Genomic DNA, 19,419 nt, shown 5'->3' with positions numbered 1-19,419 from the left:
GAAGTCAATAGCCAAAATTCTCCTTAAAATACCACATAGTCTACCCAACTCAAATCCTCTTCAGATCTGCATTTTCCTATAATACTGCAATAAGCAAAGCACACCAGCACACAGCTCCAATTAACAGAATCTTGGTACCTAGAATCAGCTTTAGGGTAGAGAAGCGTTAAGGATGGAATTAGTCAGCATTTGGTCTAATGGACTAGTATGGCTTGACTGCAAGCTAGGCTAAAAATTTCAAAGGGACTGCTGAACGTGTGGTCTAATAAGTCAGTGCCCCTTGAAATTTATGCCATCTTATTTCTGTAGATTCATTAATGCTAAAATGATTCCAATAAACTGATAGATTCTATTTGTACTTTCACTTAAAATAGCAGAGCAATTTTTCAAAGTCACTACAATGTTGCTGATGATGTTAATGTATATGAATTTCTTGGTTGTGGGATAATTCTCTTCCTCTTCACAGTGGTAGCTTGTGTTAATATAACAATTTTTCTTTTATTGTTCACTAATGAGACAGTAATTGCCATCAGAATCCTACTGGGAATACAGACTTATAAAAATAACAGGCCTAAGGACAAGTTTCACTGTATCTATAATGACTCTCAGATACATTTTGTTCTGCATGAACACATCAGCACCAAGATGTTTTCTTCACTATGGAAGATAAACTGCATATTTTTGGAAATGTGCAGACAGGAGAAACAAATTTAGGCAGATTCCAGGTTCTTCTTTCCAGCAACTAAATGGAAGGGTAATTAACAGGATGCTCCTTTTTAATCAAAAACTTGTTAAACCTTTAATTAGAAACCCTAAAAAGGTGCTATTTTAAAGTTTTTAATATTTGAATTAGAAATACAACGACCAGCTTCAGTATGAGTTCCAATGTACTGTAATGTAAAACTGTACTCTTCACTTCAAATATTGATTGTACATGAAGGAAATGTACAGGAAGATATTTTAACATATTGTGAGCTGACACCACTATCTTCAGAGTTCACTTAGGGTACAAAGATTGCTAAACATACATTTTAAATAATATTCTCGTGTCATATATTTTAGTTGATGAGCCACATTTGGCAATTATTGTCCTTTGAGACCTCAGCTGCTCTCCTGCTCCTAAACATGGTAGATACTTACCATCCAGCAGGGAAATTAACAGAAGTTTCAGTTTCCCATTCTTAGATTATAACCTTTACCAAAGCCCAAATGAAATGCAAAGGAAGAATAGTACCTTTCATGATGTCCCAAATCTGACAGAAATTCATCTGCATGTCTTTGGAGTTCATCTCCTTCTAAATTCTTTAATTTCTTCAATTCACTTTGTAGGAAAAACCAGAGCTCTTTAACTCCATTTTCAATCCTCCTCCTTAGGATTTCATGATCCTTCCCCAGACCTGCAGTCAGAGAACAGAGAGTATTGGCATTTCCAACATTTTGATGAAAGGGAATTTTCAACTATTTGTGCTAATATCAATATACTGAAGAGAAAAAACACTGTATAATCACTTACCATTTCTAGTTTGTTTCTTATAATTTTCAATCTGTTCTTTGGCCTTGACAAGCTGTTCTTCTAAAGCACGAACCCTTCCTGAAGCTGGACCCTGATCAATAGGGCCTTCTGGTATCCTGTAGTTCAGGGGAAAAAAAGTAAACATTTAGCTTATAAAGTATGCAATAAAATACATGCTTACTTTGCTATAACACATTTATTGGTAACTCAAGAAGAAACAGAACCACACAATATATTAGAATTACCAAATGAAATTTTCTCTCCAAAGGTATAAAACACTGGAATGAAACTGAACAAAAGCAGAAAAAAATAATCTAGCTGAGAAATATATGATCTTCTAGGAATTAAGGAAACTTTAGAACTGTCTCCTAAAGCTCAGTGGCAAAGTAGTCAATTCTTCATTAGTGTTGAGAAAAACAAACATGAAGGAGAGGGTGATGAAAAGGCTTAAAGGGAATAAGAAAGCACATATCTGAACATGTGTCTGTGTTCAAATAGCAAATACAAATTATTTCTAAAATAATCATAACATCAGGCTATATAAATCTATGCTCCAATTCATGAACTCATAACCTCAGATTACTAAGCATTGGTTTTATTGGGAAGGGAAAGACAAAAGTAGAAGATGAAGTATACAGAAAAAAACTGAAGATTAATATCTTGCTTGTTTCTATCAGACATGTAAAATATCAGTCAATACTATAAAATGTTGGAATATAGCAGAGGAACTCCAAGATCTCTTGCTCACATTATCAACCTATCTGTACAACTTCTTTCCAAACTGTTCTTGTTTCTAACGTGTTCTGTTTTTACGTGATTTTTGGAAGTATTCTGTACTCCTTTTGGCCATTAAAGATATCTACATCATAATCCTAGAACCTGTAAATGCTACATTATACAGCAAAAGAAACTTGCAATGTGTGATTAAGTTAAGGATCTTGAGATGGGGAGCGTCTTGGCTCTTCCAGGTGGGCCATAACTGTAATCACAGATGTGCTCGTAAGAGGGAGGAAGGGAGAGATCATACTACACAAGAGAAGAAGGTGATGCGGCTATTACCTCCGAAGATGGAGGAAGGGGTCATGAGCAACAGATGTAAGGAATGCAGCTTCAGAACCCAGAACAGGGAAGGAAACAAACTCTCCCCTAGAGATTCCCTAGAGAATGTGGCCCCGCTGACACCTTGGCTTTGGCCCAGTGAAACTCACTTCACACTTCTGCCCTCCCAAACCGTAAGAGAATAAATTTCAATTGTTTTAAGCCACGAAGTTTGTGACATCCATTACAGCAGCAACAGGAAACTAATATATACACAGTCATCAACCAAATAAGGACATTTCTGTCAATGATGGACCACATATACAACGGTGGTCCCATAAGATTAGTACCATATAGCCCAGGTGTGTAGTAGGCTATACCATCTAGGTTTGTGTAAGCACACTCTATGATGTTTGCACAATGATGAAATCGCCTAACGAAACATTTCTCAGAACATATCCCTGTTGTATATTACACGTGTATATATGCCTTTGCAAAATTATCGTGCAGATTAAATAACGGCTGATTTTTCTTCCAAAATCCATTTAAACGAGAAAATGTCTATAAAAGTACTTAGCACAGTGTCTGGCAATAAACTTTATCAGGACTATTGTATCCAGGCTCAGACATTTTAGAGATGAGCTGTAATCTCTAAATGTATGGGATATCTATTTTTACCATCACAAGCATTTTAAAGGAACTTAATTTTCAAATTATACTCAGCAGAACTTAAATTCAGATGTCAACTTAGTCCTTTGATGTGAAGACACTAATACAGACTTTTTAATACCTTTTCTAATATTTTTTATATAACAGATAAAGCCAAATCAACTAATTACCTCTACCACTTCAGAATACATGTTTAGTAAAGAAGCTCTTGTTACAGCCACCTCAGAGTAAATAAGGTATTCTATAATTTCCCGTGAAATTGTACACATTAACATTGAACAGGAGCATGAAAAATAATCATTCTCCAATCATGAGTGTCCCAGGCTACAGATTTTGAATTAAAAAGCCTTCATTTGTATACACACAAAGTGAATAATGATAAAATGAATACAGTTGTTAGGTGCACAATTACCCAATTTATGAGCACAAATGTATATACATTCATAAATGAGGCATTTCCTGGTACATAGTGTCTAAAACCTGGCTCTTAATCTCTTTCTGAATTAGCCAGCTGGTTTCTAGGAAATAACTAGAAAACAAAATAAAAGTACTACCTCTTGGAATTTATTTTGGCAGCACTATGCCACAAGACAAGGACATCCTTTTCCAGAACACACTTTAGTAATACAAAATTTCAGACAATAGGAAGATATGTCTAAGCTCTCCTTTTTATCTCATTTCTTCATACACTGATGGAATAACATTAGGAGAAAACAGGCATGAAAAAATAGCATAATGTCTTTTCAGCAGATTTCCATTAAGTACTAAATCCAATCTAATTCTAATGAAACATAAATGAATTAGTGACATATAACATTACTATATAGAATAATCCAACCGTGGATAAACTGTAGATAAAGACAAGTAATAGAGAAGCCAATGTATAAAAAGGTGCACAATAAGGACTATTCTTTCTAAACCCCACCCAGAAAAGAGTCAACCTGCAAGAATAGTCTCTTTATCTGAATATTTGGGGAATTGAATGTTTTTTTAAATCATACTCTATGCAAAAGATATATAGGATGTCTTCTTGCCAAGATGAAGTAACAGAGATCAGATATACCATTATGCCTGAAACAATGGAAATCCAGACAAAATGTATGAAACAATAGTTTAATAAAACCGGAATCAGGAGACTGACATCAGAAAAATGGCAAAATAGGGGTTTCCAACTTCGGTCCCCCTTAGGGAAGGGGCAACAAGCGACTAGCCATAGGCAAGATACCTTTTTGAAGATCCCAGAACACGGGGGTTAGGCTGAAGCATCCGCTTGGACCATAAAACCAGCGGAAAACCGCATGAGAAGATAAGAGGAGTGGTTTCACTATGATGGCGCTGCTCTTCCCCCAGGTCAGTGCAGTGCTGTCGAGGAGGTCTCCCTGGGCCTACAGTTTTTCTAGTGGGAAAGGGAGACTGCAAAGGTGGACATCAAGCTTCCCTGGCATTCTGGATGCTTCTTGGGAGGCCCACTTAAGTACTGACTCATGGGGATTACTGGGGACATCAGCCAGAGATAGGGAAGGAGAGAGGGGATCACAGCAACCAGTGCTTGGATCTTAGCAGACTGCCTTCCCATCAGTAGTGTGGCCTGAGCAGAGATCCCAACCAGCGATCTGATCATTTGCAAAGCTGAACCAGTTGTCCCAACCTGGCAGTGGTTGGCAGTTCTGTCTGGTTTGGGTCCCCAGCCTGAGTGCCCTCTTGTTGGAGGAGCCTATTCTAGTCCCCTGCCTAGACAGAGAAACAAGTCAGCTGTCCCACTTGAGCAGGAAACCTGGCCTGAGACGCTGGGCAGCCATGCAGCACATCCTATGGTCCACTCAAGCAGGGAAGCAAATCACTGGCCACACTCAACTGCTGAGCATAGCCTCCAGCATCACCCAACAGGGAAGCATGGTCAAAGACGCCAGGCAGCTGTGCGTAGCCACACAGCATATCCTACAGCTGTCCTGGGTAGGAAAGCAAGTCAGTAGCCCAACCCAACTGCTAGCCTCCAGCCCCACTTGACCAGGAAGCCTTGCCAGGGACCCCAGGAAGCCACAGAGACCATTCTACAGCCCTATCCAATCAGGGAGCTAAGTGCCATCATACTGTTGAGCACAGCCTCTGGCCCTGCCTCACCAGACTGCCCAGCCAGAGACCCTGGCCAGCTGTGGCATCCATCCTACAGCCCCACTTAGGCAGAGAGCCAAGTCAGCAGCCTCACCCACCTGTGGAACATGGCCACTGGCTCTGCCTGAGCAAGGAGCCCAAACAGTGACCCTGAGCTGCCCTGAAGCCTGGCCGATGGTACTGCCCAGCAGTGGAGCCCAGACTACAGCCCGTCCAGAAGCACAGCACAGCCTACAGCCACATCCAATTGCTGAGCATAGCCTGTAGACCCACTCAGGCAGAGAGCCCAGCCAGCTGCTCTATCTAATCACAAAGCATAGCCTGTGGCTCCACCAGTCCAGCAAGCCCAGAAAGCAACCCTGCCTAACCAAGGAGCACAGCCTCCAGCCCCACTTAACTGTGGGATACAGCTGGCAGCCCCACCTGACCAGAAAGCCTGGCAAGAGACAGTGTCAAACAGTGGAGCACAGCCAGCAGCCTGCTCAACTGCAGGGCCCAATCTGCAGCCCTGCCCAACTCTGGGGCATGCCTGCAGTCCCAGCTGATCAAGGAGTACAGCCTGAGGTCCCATCTGATTGCAAAGCCCTGCCTGTGGCCTCAACTGAATGTACAGTCCAGCCAGCAACACCATCAAGCTGAGGGACACAGCTTGGGGCCCCACTGTACCAGAGGCAATTACAGAACCCAGCACGTAGGCCTGCCCAATCATAGAGTGCAACCAGCAGTACCACCCTGCCAGGGAACACAGCCTGCAAGCCTGCTTGACCAGAGGTGATTGCAAAGGCCAGCAAGTAGCCCTGCCTGAACACAGATCCCAGCTAGCGGTTCTGCTTGAATGAGAAGTCCAGCCGTCAGGCCCACCTGACTGTGGAATGACAGCTCCCCGCCAACCCGCCTCAGAGCACAGGCAACGACCTCATCCAACTAGAGACCCTGAGATGAAGCAGTGCTTGCCCAAGACTGCTATCAGCTGCCTCTCCTGAACTTCAAGCTGAGCTGACTAGTGAAGGTCTTTCCCTGCCAAAGCAAATCTTAAAGGCTGGAAAAGAGACCACTTCCTCAAGTGAGTAGATACCAAAATAATGATAGAAAGATCCTGAAGAAGCAGGTAAACATGACACCACCAAAGAAAAGTAATAAAGCTCCAATAACAATTCCTAAAGAAATGGAGATCTACTAACTGTCTAACAAAGAATTCAGAATAATCCTTTTAAAGAAATTCAGTGAACTACAAGAAAACACAAATAGACAACTAAGCGACATTAGAAAAACAATGCATGAACAAAATGGGAAGTCCAACAAAGAAATAAAAATCATTTAAAAAAACCACCAGGAATCCCACAGCTGAAAAATACAATGATTGAACTTAAGAACTCAACAGAGAGGTCAACAGACTTGACCAAGCGTAAGAATTAGTGAAATTGAAGACACGTCATTAGAAATTAACCAGTTAGAGGAACAAAAAGAAAAAAGAATGAAGAAAGACTACATGAATTATGGGATTCCATAAGGCAAACAATCTATGATTATTGAAGTCCCAGAAAGAAAAGAAAAGAAAGGAGAAGAATGCTCATTTAAAAAAATAACTTCCCAAATCTAGGGAGAGATTTGGACATTCAAGTTCAGCCCAAAAAGATTTTCTCCAATCCTGTAAATAAAACTTTCTAAACTCCAATGCAGAGGGGCCGGCCCCATGGCTGAGTGGTTAAGTTGGCACGCTCTGCTGTGGCGGCCCAGGGTTTCGCCGTTCGGATTGTGGGTGTGGATATGGCACTGCTCATCGGGCCATGCTGAGGCAGTGTCCCACACAGCACAAACAGAGGGACTTACAACTAGAATATATAACTATGTACTGAGGGGCTTTGGAGAGAAAAAGATTGGCAACAGATGTTAGCTTGGATGCCAATCTTTAAAAAGAAATAAATCAAATCAAATCAAATCAAAGGCGGAGAGAGAATTTTTAAAATAGCAAGAGAAAAAATTCCTCACACACAAGGGAACCCCTATAAGGCTATCAGCAGCTTTCTCAGCAGAAACCTTGCAGGTAAGCAGGCAGTGGGATGATATATTTAAAGTGCTGAAAGAAAAATACTACCAACCAAGAATACGTTATCTGGCAGAACTGTCCTTCAAAAATGATGGAGCAATAAAGACTTTCCCAGAGCAACAAAAGCTGAGGGAATTCATCACCACTAGACCAGTCTTATAAGAAATGCTGAAAGGAGTCCTTCAAGCTAAACTGAAAATAATTAAACAATAAAATGAAAATATAAAACACAGCGGGAAAGCGTATAGTTAAATTCAGAATACTCCAATATTGCAATATGGTTGTGTTTTAAACATTTCATTTTGGTATAAAGGTTAAAAAGCAGAAATATAAAAAGTAGCTATAATTATTTGTTAATGCCTACAACAACATAGAAAGATATAAATTGTGACAGCAAAAACATAAAATGGGGGAGAAGAGAGTAAAAGCATAGTTTTTTTATATGATCAAAGTAAAGCTGTGATCAGCTTAAAATAGACTGTTATATCTTTAAGATGTTTTATGTAACCCACATGGTAACCACAAAACAAAAATTAATAGTAGATAAACAAAAGTAAAGAGAAGAGACTCAAAAAAGATCATCAAGGAAAATCATCAATCACAAAGGAAGGAAGCAAGAGAGGAAAGAAAAAAAAGAAACTACAAAACAGCCAGAAAACAATTAATATGATGGCATTACTCTTTACCTATCACTAATTATTTTAACTGTAAAAGGATTAAATCCTCCAATCAAAAGGCATAGAGTGGCTGAACGGCTAAAAAATTTAAGATCCAACTATTTGCTGCTTACAAGAGACTTATTTGATCTTTAAGCACTCAGGTTCACAGTGAAGAAATGGAAAAAGACAGTCCATGAAAATGGGAACCAAAAGAGATGGGTAGCTATACTTACATCAGACAAAATAGACTTTAAGTAACAAAAACTCTAACAAACGACAAAGAACTTCATTACAGAATAATAAAGGGGTCAATCCTTCAAGAGCATATAACAATTGTAAAAATATATGCACCCCTCATCAGAGTACCCAAATATATCAAGCAAATACGACTAGATCTGAAGGGTGAGAGAGACAACAACATTAATAATAGGAGGGGACTTCACTACTACTGCAGGACCCCACTACTTTCAACAATGGATTGATCATCCAAAAATAAAATCAATAAAGAAAAAATGGACTTGAACCATACTTTAGACTAAATGGACCTTATAGTCTTATACAGAACACTCCATCCAACAGCAGCAAAATATGCATTCTTCTCAAGCACATATGGAAAATTCTCCAGGACAGAACATGCGTTAGGTCACAAAAAAAATGTCTTAGCAAATTTAGAAGACTGAAATCATATCAAGTATCTCTTTTGACCAAACGGTATGAAACTAGAAATCAGTAACAGGAAAAAAATCTGAAAAATTCAAAAATATGTGGAGATTAAACAACATGTTCCTGAACAAAAAATAAGTCAAAGAAACAAGGGAAATCAAAAAATATCTTGAAACAAATGAAAATGGAAAAATAACATACCAAAATATAGGGGATGCAGAAAAGCAAATCTAAGAGGGAAGCTGATAAGGATAAATACCTTCAGAAAAAAGAGAGATCTCAAATAACCTAAATTTACATATCAAGGAAATAGAAACAGAGCAAACTAAGCCAAGTTGGCAGAAGGAAGGAAATAACAAAGATCAGAGCAGATATGAATGAAACGGAGAAGAAAACAACAGAAAAGCTCAATGAAACTAAGAGTTGTTTTTTCGAAAAGATAACATTAACAAACCTTTAGCTAGACTTACCAAGAAAAAAAGAGGACTCAAACAAATAAAATTATATGTGAAAGAGGAGACATTACAACCATAGAAGTCAAAGGATCATAAAAGACTACTATGAATTATATGCCAACATATTGGACAACCTAGAAGAAATGGATAAATTCCTAGAAACATACAACTTACAAAGACTGAATCACAAAGAAATAGAAAATTTGAACAGACTAATAATGAGTAAGAAGATTGAGTCAGAATCAAAAACCTCTCACCAAAGAAAAGTCCAGGACCAGATGGTTTCACAGGTGAATTTTACAAAACAGTTAAAGAAAAATTAAGGCCAATCCTTCTCAAACTCTACCAAAAAATTGAAGACAAGTGAACACTCCCAAACTCATTTTACAAGGCCAGAATTACGCTGCCACCAAAGCCAGATAAGGACACTACAAGAAAAGAGAACTACAAACCAATACCCCTGATGAATACAGATGAAAAAATTCTCAACAAAATCCTAGCAAACCAAATTAAACAGCACATATACAATAGAATATTATTCAGCCACAACAAAGAAGGAAATCCTGCCATGTGCAAAAATATAGATGAACTTTGAGGGCATTATTCTAAGTGAAATAAGTCAGACAAAGACAGACAAATACTGTAAATCTCACTTACATGTGGAATCTAAAAAAGCCAAACTTATAGAAACAGAGAGTAGATTGGTAGCTGCCAGAGGCTGGCGGGTGGGAGAAATCGGGAGATGTTGGTCAAAGGGGACAACATTTCTAGTTATAAAATGAATAAGTTCTGGAGAATCTAATGTACAGCATAGTGACTATACTTAACAATACTGTATCGTATACTTGAAAGTTGCAAAGAGAGTAGATCTTAAATGTTCTTACGACAAAAAAAAAAAGTAATAATGTGAAGAAAAGGTTGTGTTAACTAAGTTTATTGTGGTAATTATTTTGTAATATACAGATGTATCAAGTCATCACGTTGTACACCTTAAACTTACACAATATTACATGTCAATTATATCTCAATAAAGCTGAAAAAAATATTGCAATCAGGCAACAAAGGGCAGTGATTCCCAGAAAAGGAATACAAATGATGAGAGCCCTACTACTGTCCCAGTTTATTGCCTTGAGAGAATTTCCAGACTACAGAGAAGAAGAATTTAGGTGGAGCCTAGTAAATTTTTTGAGTTGAAGAGATGGAGCCAAGCATCTAAAAGGATAAAGATAGCTAGAGTTTGGATGACAGAGTACCGCAGAGGAGAGAGCTGAACAGAGAGAGAACTCCAGAGATACAGAGAGGTACCACTTGAGAATCATCACATGTATGTAAGGAAACAACTCAAGGCTGGGAAAATAACTCTCTAAAAAGATTGGTGGGAGCAATGCCTGGCATTCATACAGGGTTGGGAACAGTTCCTGATCCTACCAGCTAGACTGGAAAACCTCATAATTCATGCAGCACTGGGGACAATGCTCAGAAGAATTTGGCCATAGAAGTAGGGAAATTAGCTGTAGACTAAACATTACTTGGGTCTTACCTAACAATTCTCAAAAGGAAGACCCCAAAGGATCAAACTATTATCAAGTAACTTAACTGCATCCCAGAACAAAGCTTAAGAATATTTCTAAGAATACAAATGTATCTAGTAAGCAACAAGGTAAAGGTCATAATGTCTGGAATCCAACACAAAATTACCACACATGCAAAGAAACAGGAAAATATAATCCATAATAAGAGAAAAAAAAAATCAGTCGATTAAAACCAACTCAGAACTGACACAGATGTTTGAACTAGCAAATAAGGAGCAGTTGTTATGACCATAGTTCATATGTTCAAAAGTAAATAGAGAAAAGAAAGATATAAAAAAGATATTAAAGATATAATAAAGGGCTGGCCCCATGGCCTAGTGGTTAAGTTCAATGTGCTCCACTTTGGCAGCCCAGGTTCGGCTCCCAAGTGTGGACCTACACTACTCATCGGTGGCCATGTTGTGGCAGCAACCCACATACAAAATAGAAGAAGATTGGCATGGATGTTAGCTCAGGGCAAATCTTCCTCAAACAAAAAGAGGAAGAATGGCAACAGATGTTAGTTCAGGGTGAATCTTCCACAGCAAAAAACAAAACAAAACAAAAAAGATATAATAAAGACCCAAGTTGAACTTTTAGAGATGGAAACTACAATGCCTGAAATGAAAAATAAAATCAATGGGATTTACTGCAGATTATAAATGAAAGATCCTATCAACAACCCTCCCCCTCAAAAAAATGGACAAAAAGATTTGAATAGATATTTCATAAAAAAAAATAAAAAGAGCAAATAAGCACATTGAAAGACATCAAACATCATTAGTCATGAAGGAAATGCAAGAAAGATAGACTGTGTGGCTGGCCTGGTCCACTGCTTATATTTGACGTGATGAAATATGAAATAGATGATCCTCATTCCCCACTTAAAAAGGCCTATATGTTAGGTTGTTCTGAGACCTAATATAGATTTCAAAAATTATTAAATTCTCCTGAATAAAACATTTGACAAAAATCTTTATCCAAACATCAAATTGCCCTTCTAACACCTAAACATAAGCCCCACTCTTCAAAGAATTCAGCGGATCCATCCAAAAATATGAAAACCAGTAAATTCCTGCTTTGCAGTCAGAATACCAAAAAAACAGTGAATTTGTAGCCTAAGTGGAATGATTATACAGCTCTCTCAGAGAAACTAAACTTTTCTCATCCTAATATGTTTAATAATTCGTTTAAAATAAGTTGTCCTTCTTAAACACTTTCAACAATTATGCCATGAATGTTGAAACAATAAAGATCTTAGTTAAGGAAAAGAATATAAGCACAATAAACATACTAGAAATGAAAACAGAATCATAAACACAGATAAAGAATTTTAAAACTCACCACAAAATGCTATAAACACTTTCAGGCACTTAACTTAAAAACATGGAAAAAAATAAATAATTTCTAGATTCAATAGAAATAGAAATAGATTCAGGAAGAAACAGAAATTGAATCAGTAGTCAAAAATCTACTGAATTAAAAAACTCTAGGTCCAGGCATTTTTATACATGAGTTACACAAATCTTCATAAAACAGTTAACGGAATCAAAGTTTTCTAGGGAATATAAAAAGAAAGGAAGCTCTAAAATTCCATTCCTGAGATTAGTATAAGATTGATATAAATAGTATATAAAAGTCAAGATTAAGGAAAATTAAAGGCCTATTCAATTAAAAACTTACCTTCAAAATCCTAAATGATCTAAATTTAGTATCTAAATCCTAAAAATCTAAATGATCTAAATAATATTGATTACATTAATAAATATAGCAGTGTTTTAAAAATACATCATGACTATCTAGACTTTATCCTAAGAATACCAGGTTGGTTTATAATGAGAAAAGCATTAACGTAAATTCATTGCATTAACAAACTAAAGGAAACAAAATAATCTCAATAGGAACTGGAAAAAAATCATTTAACAAAATTTAAAATGTACTCATTATAAAATTCTTAACAAGGGAAACTCCTTAACATGAAAGAAATATCTCTCAAAAATTCATACTAAACATCATATTCTATGGATCAAATAATCAGAAGTATTCTTTTTAAAGTCAAGAACAACAGCAGGAATGTCTGCCATCACTGCTTCTATCCATCACTGTGCTAAAAGTCTTAGCCAAGGTAGTAAGAGGCCTCCATCTTTAGCTTGCAGATGGCCACCTTCTCCTGTGCGCTTACCAGGTCTTTCCTCTGTGTGATGCCTCTTTTGTGTGTCCGAATTTCCTCTTCTCACAAGGACACCGGTCATATTGGATTAGGGCCCGTGCTAATGGCATAATTTTAACTTAATCACCTCTTTATAAAAGCCCTACTCCAAATACAATCACATTCTGAGCTACGGGGGTTGAGGCTTCAAGGCATGAATGTGGGGGGAAGGGGGCACAATTCAGCCCACAAAATACACTGAAAGTAGGGATGTAAAATTAGAACAATCCATTTACAAAATATTGTGAAACTGCTCCAAAGTTGAAGATGCACATATATTAAGACTTAGCATGTGTCCTTCTGCGTAAGCAACCCAGAGAAACTTGAGCACATGTACACAAAGAGACATGCACGAGGAGACACGAGATATTCATCACTAGAGGAATGGGTATATCTACAACTATCACTCACACATAATCTTGCATGAGTATCACAATGCTGAGTGAAAAAAAGTCACAGAACAATACATATGCAGTATGACCCATTCATATAAATTTTAAAAACACATAAAACAATATGCTTTCATGCATACTTACATAACATAAGAATAAAAATGTGAACAGGAGGTATATACAACACTCAGAATAGTAATTATCTCTGAGAAGGAAGGAAGGAAATGGGATTGATGAAGGGAGTAATATTTGTATTTTTTTCTAGCAAATATGGCAAAACATCAACATTTGTTCAATTTAAGTGATAGGGACATGGGATTATATTATTTTCTAAGCTTCACATATATGTTCAAAATATTCTTTAATTAATTGCAGAGATATCCCTTAAAAAACTAGATGAAAACTGGGTAGACGCTCATCATTAATGCTATTTAACTCCCAACTTCCAGCATCATATAATACCACGGATTAGAATACCACTATAAAAATATCAAATGGAATTTCTTTTATTTAGAACAGATTAATCAACACAGTTGTTCATCATCTACCTAAACTTTTAGTCATTGCTGTATAGGACTAGAGCTGCTAAGATCAGATCATTTCACCCAATAAAAAGAATTTAAAAAAAAGAAAGAAAAGAAAACAATCTATAAAGAGAATCTGTAAGAGTGGCATCCTTTCAATAAATTACTAAGACTAACATGAATTTGGACCATTTATAAATATGAACTAAACTGGCTGAAATTTAAAATTACACTCAGTAATTCACAGATGCTCATTTTTTTTCAGTTAGAATTCTAAGTGGCCACTCATGGGACTAAAATATTCCCAGCAAAAGCACAAAAATAATTACATTTATTCAAATGCCAAGCTTTGCCAAGAGTCTGTCAAATTAAATAGATGGAAGAGCCAGGCCTTCTACCTATTGAGAAAAAATATCATTTTATTCAAATGAACCGCTTCTTGTGGCTATACTTATCCATTTTACCTAAGGTCCAAAAATTTGAAATGGAACCCAAAAAAGTGTAGAAGGGTGAAGCAACAACATCAGTTTTAACAGAATAATCACGAGATAATCTGTACCCAAATTCAGCTCTAAGATACTGTGATATCAACATCAAACAGGTCTCAGGTTCAATTCTCCAGGGAAATCTGTGACCATGCTTATTTTGACAAGTGAAAGAGAAAAGTGTAAACTAGACCATTCTTTCATCATCCAGTAGCCAAAAACAGAACACAGACTAATAGTTGTCGCTGCTCACTCCAAATGTGACAACAGCACCCCTGTTAAAAGACATTATTTTGGGCAAAATCTACAAACCAGAGTAATAAGTGATTGTTTTAATAATTCAAGGTTTTACTTCCAGATTTTTTTTGACAAAAGTGTAATTGCTTATTTATTTTCTTGTTCAATGTACTGCTAGTTTTCTTTAAATCTTTTTTACTTAGAGTTTCATTGAGAATATAATACAGGGGCTGGCCCAGTGGCACAGCAGTTAAGTGTGCACGTTCCACTTTGGCGGCCCGGGGTTCCCCGGTTTGGATCCTGGGTGCAGACATGGCACCACTTGGCAAGACATGCTGTGGTAAGTGTCCCACATATAAAGCAGAGGAAGATGGGCACGGATGTTAGCTCAGGGCCAGTCTTCCTCAGCAAAAAGAGGAGGATTGGTGGCAGATGTTAGCTCAGAGCTGATCTTCCTCAAAAAGAATAAAAGAAAATATAATACATGAATAGAGGTTTATTTCTTTTTTAAAGTAGAAGATTACATACAATGAATAACAAGTCCAGTCCCCATGGACCCTCAATTGAGACAATCACTGTTGATAGGGTCTTATGCATTTTTTAAATCATGTTATATATATATATATATAAACAGCCACAAAATATTCATTTCATGGAGACATCATAATCTATTTAGCCCATCCCCCTACTGACAGTGATTTAGGTTTTTTCTATAACCACTTATTTGATCTAAGTGCTTGTTTGTCTCTCTTCTCTAATACATTCAAATCTGTGAGGGCACTACATATCCAGTACCTGGCATATTCTGACACATAGTAGTTACTTCATAAATATTTTGTGAATAAATGAGCTAACAAACAAATCATTGGCTGTTTATCAGAGCCAGTGGAAAAAGAAGAATGAGGTGGTAAAGGCAGGGGAAAATGACAAAGCTCTGTTATGTAGCCACCTAAAGCTCAGTGAGAAAGGAAAATAAATTGTAAAACTGAAATATGAGTAAATGGAAAATCCAATTACTTTTTCAAAAATCCAATTGACACACTTTTACAATCGCATGCTTTGCATTAAGAAATGAAGACCTTTAAAGGAAGAAAATACCCAAGATACAGGTTGTTGTGGGAAATTTAGACATATTATTCTAGGTTTTCTTGGTTAAAATAAGTGTCCAATACTGACCTTTTTATCAAGTTATTCTACTTTGAACATCTATTGGTTTTTGGAGAAATTTCTACATTCCAACAAGATTTCTCAATAGTAAGAGCTAATTTTCTTCCTGTACTCAAAAGAGCAAGAAACTTTCGTGAGAATATCTTCTGGGCATTGAATTTACAGCAGATTACTGAATTTTTGTCAGAGCTTATGTACCAAGTAAAACTGATAAAATAAGCTATTATTGTAAGTCTCTTCTTACTGATTAAGAAAGTAGTGAATGGCTTTATGAAGAAATGGAGAGACCTTGGTTGTCTGCCAATTCACACTACTGCTAATCTTTTTGATGCAAGGTTCAAAGGTAGGATAAAACAATAACATTACAATTACTAATTTACTAAGTGAAGCAGAACCGTTAGGACAGAATGTTGAAAAGAGACTCAGAAACCTTGCAAAGCAGAGTCTCTCTGGATGTCTGACCGAGGAGTGTATCCTCAAATTCTTCCAAGCATAGGCTTCCTGCAACACAGTGGTAAGATCTTTATAAGATATAGACCCAAACTCAAGCAGCTTGCTTACACCCCTGTCCCAGCCATTCTCTAGCATGAGTAATAATTTAGAACATTTCAGGAACTACTCATACCAAACTAAGAATATATTAAAATAAATAACTATTTTTTGAAAAATAATTTTCCCAAAGAGGAGTTTTATCCTTCAATTTTTTTTTCCTTCTTCTCCCCAATCCCCCTGGTACATAGTTGTATATTTTAGTTGCGGGTCTTTCTAGCTGCGGCGTGTGGGACGCCACCTCAGCACAGCTTGATGAGTGGTGCTGGGTCTGTGCCCGGGATCTGAACCAGTGAAACCCTGGGCTGTGGAAGCACAGCACGAGAACTTACCCACTTGGCCACGGGGCCGGCCCCTGTCCTTCAATTTTAAGAAATGCTTTAAGAGAAAGTAGAATTGAACCCATGTTAAAAGTATGCATGGAAAGGAGGAGGAAACACAACTAATTCTCAATGAGTATAAGTTGTTTTCTTTTCTCTTTTCCTCCTCCAATTTCTTTTCAGAAAAATGATTATCTTATTTACACACCTGATACTAGAGTGGACACCATATTCTGAAAACATATTTTTTTTCTGCTTACTAGTGCTGATGACTGATTCTCTTTTTGCTTCTTTCTCATTTATAAGGTGAGAAACTGAGTTCAGGCAAAAATTAAGTTTTATGTTCAGAGGCTTACAAAAAGTAGTTTTAAAAACCATTAAAATATTTGTAAATTTTTACTTAACTTCTGGATAACATATATCTTCAAATAATATTTCAGTCTTTGGAATAGATAAGCGTACTATTAAGGAAGCATAGCATTATGTCCCTTCTATAATTCAATGATGAAAATAAACTAAATAAGTTGAATTAGAGAAACGAGGATGAGACCTCTACCAAACAAAAACAGTCTAGATTTAAATAGACGCATACAGTCTTTTCTCCAGAAAAACCCAATGTATAGAAATACATACGTATATATACATATATATATATATAAACAAACACATCTAAAAGTAGAAATGTGTACACTTATATTCATAATAGAACTCTTTTAAATTAAACCAACTGACAGATTGCTATGACTATAATGTTTTTAATATACGGGTAGGGCCCATTAGTCCATTTGAATGCTTATCACCAAACTGCTGGTTTTCAAAGGGCTCAAGTTTGCAAAGCAAGCCTTTTAAAAAACTTACTCCCTACTCTTGTTTGTTCTAGTCAGTAATGAAAATGAAAATAATATAGTAATAACAGCTATTATCATATACAGTACTGCCATTATCTTCAAGGCATTATGTTTAGCATTCAAGATGATTATTTCATTTACAACAATTCACAATAACCATGAAAAAGAGGTATCTTTATAGACAAGAAGATGGAAATTCAGAGAAGTTAAGCAACTTTGTTCGAGGTTCCAAAGCTAATATGTGGTGTGGCCAGAACTGGAATCCAGACTTTTGTTCTTCTTCTTTTCTGTTAGTTAGCAGAATAAATTAAAACACATTAAGAACAAATTCGCTGGGAGATGGCATGAGTTGTAAACATCTGACACAGTGCCACCCTCATGGAGTTATGCATATTGGTCAGTGACACTGGAGCCAATTATCCCCAGTTGTTTTAAGATAGGTGTAAAGAGTCTCTAGGTCTCCAAAGAAAACTTTTGTTACACTATCATGCCCTTTATCCCAAACCAAGCCACTCTGGGATATACATCATTCCATTAAGCATGGATAAATCAAAGGAATCCATCACCATCACTATAAAGATCATTCGATTCAGTGCCTTTTTAACTGCTGTTTGGGTGGATTATCCAGAGCAGCAGGACAGAGGTTAAAACCACAGGTTTTAGAGGAAGACAGACCTTGATCAGGGTCCTACTGTGTGACTCTAAACAAGTTTTTTAACCTTTTAAGCCCGTTTCCTTATCTGTACTATAAAAATAACAATAGTAACACAAGGACTCATTTTGAGGACTAAATGCTCCAAAGTAGTAGGAGCTCAAGAAATGTTACCTATTAACACTTTCATTGTATTCTCTTGTAGAACAGCACAGAATACTGTGGAATATCTTTACGGTACATTCCTAAAGCTTATAAAGATTATAAAGAATATGATGACAGCTTCTTCTTATGAATTATGCTGCAGAGCTAACTAGGAAGACTGATCTAGAAAAAATTTAATAAAATTCTACATATTAAAATAAGTGTTTACACAGGGCCATGCTTAGAAAACTCAATATACTAGAATAAAGTAAGTTCTATGAGAGAAAACAATCACAAATTTTAAGCTACATGTTTTTTCCAAGAATCTCATACATCATCAGAGAATTGTGTAGTTTCTTTATCTGGTTCCTTATTATGCTATCTTGGAGGTGTTAGTTGAAAACTATCAAAAGAATAAATAAGATTTAGTAACTTCCCCAGCTATTCTGCATACCGACACCATAGTCTCCTAGGAAAATCTGAAGGAAAATGAAAGAAAGATAGCTTTTAAAACTTTCAGCAACATTAAGATAGCTTATCATATAAGAAAGGAAGACCATCCTTCTCCAGAACAATAGCCTTGATAACTCCTGTAAAGGAATAACAGCTTTGGAAAGAACACTAAATAAATTATATGACAATACCAAGAATTCTAATTAAATATTGCTGCTGTTAAAGTAATTATTTAATTATTAATAAGCACATTTAATCTTCAAACTATGCATACTTACATCCAAGTAAAAAATGTGGTTTTTATTATTAGTAGATCTACAGTTAAAATCGTAACACATCAAAATTATAACTTTCCATTTTGCATAACTTCAAGTATGCGTATGTGATCGTCTCTATGTATATTTATTTAACCCAGTTAAAAAAATAAGCATTCCAACGGGGGCAAAAAAAATCCAGATTCTAAAGGGGATAAACATTAATTTCAATTCTACTGATAAAGGTTTTAGAGTCCAGATCACAAGTTCGTCAGGTTATTTTACAAATCTCATTTGCTCTGTTATTAGATAAATTCATATTTTCTAGCCTAGATGATATTATTTAAGAAACTTCAACAGTCAGAGTAATTATCAGCCACAGCAGTAATGTTATACACTAGGACTGATGGAAGAAAATGCCACAGTCAAGATAAATATAGCACTTTTACCAGGTTCTT

General features: G+C 36.6%; 1 protein-coding gene across 6 annotated transcripts in view; it reads right to left on the bottom strand.

Annotated features, from left to right (window-relative positions):
• FUT8 (fucosyltransferase 8) overlaps positions 1-19,419 on the bottom strand; it is a 277,408-nt gene that overhangs the window by 89,292 nt on the left and 168,697 nt on the right. For all 6 annotated transcript variants that reach the window (XM_014735643.3, XM_005605246.4, XM_070249598.1 and 3 more), the window contains 2 exons: positions 1,514-1,629; positions 1,235-1,397 (listed from right to left, as the gene is read on the bottom strand). In XM_014735643.3, coding sequence (XP_014591129.1) covers positions 1,235-1,397; positions 1,514-1,629 — 279 coding nt within the window. The remainder of the gene's footprint in view (positions 1-1,234; positions 1,398-1,513; positions 1,630-19,419) is intronic.

This window comes from Equus caballus, chromosome 24 (assembly GCF_041296265.1).
Source record: "Equus caballus isolate H_3958 breed thoroughbred chromosome 24, TB-T2T, whole genome shotgun sequence".
Classification (NCBI taxonomy): Eukaryota; Metazoa; Chordata; class Mammalia; order Perissodactyla; family Equidae; genus Equus; species Equus caballus.
Note: the sequence above shows the minus strand (reverse complement) of the source record. Positions and strands in the feature narration are given on the sequence as shown.